We start from the raw sequence: 6,000 nt of genomic DNA, 5'->3' as shown, positions 1-6,000 counted from the left end.
TGAGTAAACACCACTTGAGGAATTCTATGTTGTAAGGGAAAAGAATATCCTTTTTTTAACTTGAATAGATAGATATAAAGTATATCATATATGTTATAACAAATTATATTCATTGGAATAGCTAAATGGTCCCGTTTATTTTGTTTTCAAATACCTGAGATTTGGATTTAAAGCGCTCACAAAAAGTAATTCTGCATAGTAGGAGGACTACTTTGAGATGTTTTGTTTCTTTTGCATTTGTGCATGGAATGTAGAGAATATATTAGGGGAGGGACACACGAAAAACACATCAGGGAGGGGTTTTCTTGACCCTTTAGTTCATGCTACACAGAGAATGAACACTAGTTTCCATTATTCTAGTGGTTTTTGTTCTAACATGTTCTAGTCTTTTTTTATTTTTCCAAAAACTTATTTTCTTCCTCTCTTGAAAAAAAAAAATTGTCCTTTTCAAAGATGGCTCACATGGCATCTGAGATTATTGGGTTTGTTCTGGCAGTATCAGGCTGGGTGCTGGTCAGCTCCACTCTACCCACCGACTATTGGAAAGTGTCCAGTATTGATGGTACCGTTATCACCACTGCAACCTTCTGGTCCAATTTGTGGAAGACATGTGTCACTGACTCCACCGGAGTGTCCAACTGTAAGGACTTCCCATCCATGCTTGCACTTGAAGGTAAGAATATGGGATGCATATGGTGGTGATAAGAGAGCCAGAACGTTTCATTTGTATTTTTAATGTTTAGAATTTCTTTCATTAGAAATTAGGTCAGATTAATTTTTATAATGTTGGAATATATAAACATATTTCCCTAAAAATACAGCCATTGTCATTTTATTTAAGCAGGTTCAAAACCCTAGTTACATAGTTATATAGGCTGAAAAAAAAGACATGCGACCATCAAGTTCAGCCTTTCCTATACCTGTTAATTTGTTGCTGTTGATCCAAAAGAAGGCAAAAAAACCCAGTTTGGCTCTTTCCAATTTTGCACTAACCAGGGAAAAAATTCCTTCTTGACCCCAAAATGACAGTATATTTTTGTATCAGTGATTTTGATGTTTGAGGTCATACCATATACACTTTTAAAGCTGCAGCTGGGAATAATTGGGAAAGCAACCTTCTGATATTTACCACCTACCTATACCTCATGCATAGCTTCTATACTTTGTGGGCGATGCTTCTAAAGGCAAATAAGAAAAGCCATACTGGTCATATATCAAACACAATAAAAAAACGGTTTGAAAGAGTTATCAAAGTTTTGTGTATATATTTTAAATGACATTGAACACAAAGCACTATGATCCAGTTATATTTTCTAGTAGCTAAAACAATATTGAAAATATAGAGTAAACATGATACGTCACCGATGTACTTAGTGAAATTATTATTTATCTTAATTTTAAAGGAGAGGGTCTTGGGTTTTAAATGTCTTCTTCTAAAGCATCGTTTTAAAGATGGTAGGATATACATTACCACAAACATCTTCAGACGCTAATGTAGTACACTACTATTTATTTTTTACACTATTAAAATGTATGGCATCAATAAATATTTTAGGAAAATTAGCTTAGCAGAGGAGAATCCTAAGATTAAACATTATATTTTATAAGAAATAACTGAAGTCTCTCTGGCAGCTTGTGTTCCCAATAAATCTTCTTTATGAACTCCCGGGAGGTAATGAGGCATTTAATGAGTCAGTTAATGACTAACATCTACAAACATTCGTGTTTTTATATGGCTACTGTTTTACCCTTTTGTCCGAGCATGCAGCAGGAACCAACAAATCAATCCGTCCCAGAAGGAAAGACAGAACGTCAAAGAAAGATAATAAATAAGGTGTACCTCACGGAATCAGTACTTTTAGGTGCTAACTAATCACCATGAACTAGAATCAATCTGAAAGTCTACCATGTGGTAAACGATTACACTTTGGTGGATACGATGGGGTTTAAACACTAAAGGGATAGTTGTCAGGAGAGTTTGCACAAGCGCTAACACCGGCAGATCTCTCAAGCAAAAAGGCTAAGCTGGTCCTGTATAATGTCAAAGATGTGAAAAATGTCACTGATTTAACTACACATACTCAAGGGCAGGAACAGCGTTGCTGTAAAGAAGCTCATTCTGGTTCATTGCATATACTAAAGTTAAGTAGCTGAAACACAACTTTCCTGCCAACTCTCACTTTAGTGAATAGACAGAAAATGTGTAATATGCCAACAAATGCTGTGTTTATTTACTAAACACCAAATTGGCTCCAAGTTTACTATTAAGATTTATGTATGAGATACCAATCATCACTGCAATTATCTTATGAAGACACCTTGAAATTAATGATACTGTTCTCAGAAAATAAACATGGATTCTGAACACCTTGGAGATCTGAAATCTTTATTTGTGAAATGATCTGCTCAATTCAGATGAACTTAGTGTGAAGTTGAGGATTCCTACTTTGTGATGAGTTCCTACTAACTAAAGCTGAAAACCTGAGTCACATTGAGGTCCACCCAATAGAGTGTTTGTAGACGAGCTAAACATTTCAAGTCTCGCATATTCTTCTTCGATACAGTGATATCAGGAATCTGAAATGAATGTAAAATCCCACTTTAGTGAACTAGCTCAACACTTCTTTTAGATAAAATATGAATCAGTGGTCCCTTTTCCTTATAATATATATATATATATATATATATATATACCAATTTATCACAATATTTATCAATTTCAGGATATATCCAAGCCTGCCGGGGTTTATTAATCGCAGCAGTGAGTCTAGGATTCTTTGGTTCAATTTTTGCTCTCATTGGCATGAAATGCACCAAGATTGGAGGATCAGACAAACAAAAAATAAAAATCACAGTTTTCTCCGGCATACTGTACATTTTGAGTGGTAAGTATGAGTGAGTTTACATCACAGTCAACAGTCAAATATGTGTGCATTACTTTCGTGTCTGTTAACAGACAAAATGTAACATCAAAACTGCAACACTAATCACTCCCCATCCGAGCCGAGCTTCCATATTCAACACAAGAGGTAGGTAAGGTATCTCCTTACCGAATGAAATATTCAGAGAATATTCATGTCTGCAAAAATGAGATTATTTATTGATCCATTTATTGATTTTACAGTGCTTGGTGTGCCAATGATTGAGAGCTGTTAAGTTTGAAAAATGCATCTGCCGTTTACCCATTTTGGGGTTTTCTCTCTTCTTTATTGATCAATGGATAGATCAATAAATTGTCTCTTTTTGCAGACATGAATATTCACTGCATCTGAAACAATAAGATCAACCTACTTCTTCTGTTTGTATATGTGCCTTGTGTGTTTTCCATAGAAAAGAAATGTAACAGATGGCATAGGTATAGGTTTAGTATACACACTATGATAAATATGTTTCCATATATGTTATCCATAATGTAAATATCTCACACACTGAAATACATATTCTGGGTACATATTCAGAAGATGACTATTTGGGATCCGATTCATAACACAAATATTTGCACATTTTCTTTGAAACTTACATTTATTTGCATTTTCAGGTTTACAAACATAGGTGCACCTATATACTGTATATGGAGGGTTTACCGTTTATAGGATTCAGATTAAATCTGTCACTCTGCACGCCATATGTGGCCACATTTAGTGTGTCTGTCTCGAAATCGCTTTATTTAAAGGCAGACATGAAGATATATGCAGGCTGCTCAGCTCTTTGTCTCTGGAATGATACTCTATCTTTTCTTTTTTTAGGTATCTGTGCAATGGCTGGCATTTCTTTGTATGCCCATAAAATAACATCAGAATTCTTTGATCCAACATTTTTGGAGCAAAAGTAAGTCTTCTATGTTAAATACAGACAATAACTCATTAATAATAATTAAGGTTTACATTATGTGTCATGCTTCTGGTATCTTTGCTCGTTAGGTACGAGTTGGGAGCAGCCCTCTTCATCGGATGGGGTGGATCTTCTCTCAATGTCATTGGAGGATCCATTCTCTGCTTTTCTCTTAATGAAAACTTAAAAGACTCCAGGTAACACTAAAAATTCCAGTTCTGTACCAGAAATATCAAAGCAATATTCTTTACCCATTGTACAGCACTACAGAGTATGATTTTGCTATATAAATCAATAAGAAATAATAATCCAGTGTTATTTTCTTACAGAATTAAAAAAATAATAAATAATGCAACTATAACTCTTATTGTTCTAGTTGCATTATTTATTAATTTTTTTAATTCTGTAAGAAAATAATACTAAAGTATAATCACTAAAGTATAAAGCCATAAAATACAGTGCTGCACAGTATTGTGGGTTAGCATTGAAAAAAAATTGTTTTGTGTCATTTTCATACCTAAGAACTTCTGGGCTCCGGCTACCCAGACCCTACCCTTGCGCGACACGGCCAGGACGACCGGCGATGGGCAGTCCTGGTGACATCGCGGGAAACACTCCCATTTAAAGGGGAAATGGGCGCGGAGTGGGGTGTGTCAATATCTTGCTCCTGCGACCCGGAGGAGCTTCTCCTGGAGTTCTCTGGGTCAAACCTTTATCTGCAGACCTGGAGGCTGCCAACGTTGTGCGTCATATAATTTTTTTGTGTGAATATTTCCCCTTTAAGATGTTTTTTAGCGACCTGTGTCCAAAACATATTCAAGAAATCAAGATGCTTGATTCTCTCCTTTTTGATACATCTGATGGATGTTGAGCAGTGACCTTTGATCTAAATGTACCTAGTTTTCAGTGAATGCAGACTTGTCATACACATTCCCGAAAGTTGGACATAGACCTTTGTTATGCTTTTTCTCATGTTTTTTGTGCTTTAAGCACTTCACAGAACTTCTTATGTACCCGATTTGTTATGAACATTTGATGGTGATGTGTATTTATGTTTTTTAGGATAAATTATTCTTATAATGGAGTCCCATCAGTCAGGTCAGCACGTACACGTCTACCAGATGCAAGCAATGGTCGCAACGCACACAGGGATCTTCCTAGACACTTTGATAAGAATGCTTACGTATGACAGAAACATTCCAAATGAAGAAACATCATGTACAGTCCAAACAAAGTATACTCTTCCAAGGATTCAGTTTCAGCGGCAAAGGACAAAACTTGATGCATGAACATTTGGCATCATTGTCCTACACATTCGCACACTGTCCTAAGCAGTCCACAATGAACCGGGAACCATAAATGAATTTACAACCCACAGAACCTAAACCATGAAAAAGAAGGTGACAAGCCAAAAAACTATATCAGACAACAAAGAATTATGTAAAAGAAGCATTGGAAAGCTTTCAGCTGGACGCTAAAAGCCACGTAGCTATAGATGTGTATTATCTCACATTTGTTGCAGCCATCCTCATGGCTGTCCCTAATAAATAAAAATGCTTCCCCAATGCTACATGTGCCCTTAAATTGCTTACAGGTTATCTGGCTAAAACGAGTAAAATCACCCACCTGGTGGGCATAGGTGATCTAGAATTTCAGGGTAAACTGCATAGTGGTTGGTATTCATCAGAAATAGAAATTCAGTGGTGGTGGCAAATTCTATACTTAAACGCTGCCAGCTGAAATGAACACGTCTAGAATAAGGAATGTCTCTAAGTGTAAATGGAAACAACTTCTCCTTCGTAAATGATCATAAACCCTTCTCTGTTCAGTACAGTTTTACAATATCTTCCATCTCATCATTCCTTGTTTTTTTATTTGCCTCTGCTTTTACTTATTTTCTCCTACCTCCAGTCAGGGCCACTGCATTGGGAAATGCGTTGGCACAGGGTAGCAGCTAGAGCCCCCAGCGCGGGGCGGCTTTTTTAATCCCGCTCCCGCAATGTGGGTGTTCCACTCCCGCCCGCTCCAGCCACATTTGTGGCCAATCCCGCCCACTCCCGTCACATTTGTGGCCAATTACGCCCACCTCCTTATCTGAACTGCAGAGTTCCCGCGCCGTCCTGCAAGGCTGCCCTCGAGTTGCTCCCTCACAGCATTTCTTCTCTTGCT

At 37.0% G+C, this 6,000-nt stretch overlaps 1 protein-coding gene across 1 annotated transcript; it reads left to right on the top strand.

Annotated features, from left to right (window-relative positions):
- Positions 1–453: 453 nt before the first annotated feature.
- LOC149298988 (claudin-10-like) lies at positions 454–5,020 on the top strand. Its single transcript, XM_089486943.1, has 5 exons — positions 454–673; positions 2,724–2,885; positions 3,747–3,828; positions 3,921–4,028; positions 4,894–5,020. The coding sequence occupies exons 1-5, from the start codon at positions 454–456 to the stop codon at positions 5,018–5,020; spliced, it is 699 nt and encodes a 232-aa protein (XP_089343069.1).
- Positions 5,021–6,000: the final 980 nt, after the last annotated feature.

This window comes from Sceloporus occidentalis, unplaced genomic scaffold, assembly GCF_023333645.1.
Source record: "Sceloporus occidentalis isolate IW3139 unplaced genomic scaffold, rSceOcc1.0.p SCAF_30, whole genome shotgun sequence".
Taxonomy (NCBI): domain Eukaryota; kingdom Metazoa; phylum Chordata; class Lepidosauria; order Squamata; family Phrynosomatidae; genus Sceloporus; species Sceloporus occidentalis.
Note: the sequence above shows the minus strand (reverse complement) of the source record. Positions and strands in the feature narration are given on the sequence as shown.

What these genes read in the sequence shown, in the direction of transcription:
- LOC149298988 (XM_089486943.1), top strand. Translation starts at nt 454, where the DNA reads ATGGCTCACATGGCATCTGAGATTATTGGGTTTGTTCTGGCAGTATCA. An exon ending in ATCCATGCTTGCACTTGAAG is followed by an intron (nt 674 to 2,723) that starts GTAAGAATATGG and finishes TATCAATTTCAG; the next exon opens with GATATATCCAAGCCTGCCGG. An exon ending in GAAAACTTAAAAGACTCCAG is followed by an intron (nt 4,029 to 4,893) that starts GTAACACTAAAA and finishes TATGTTTTTTAG; the next exon opens with GATAAATTATTCTTATAATG.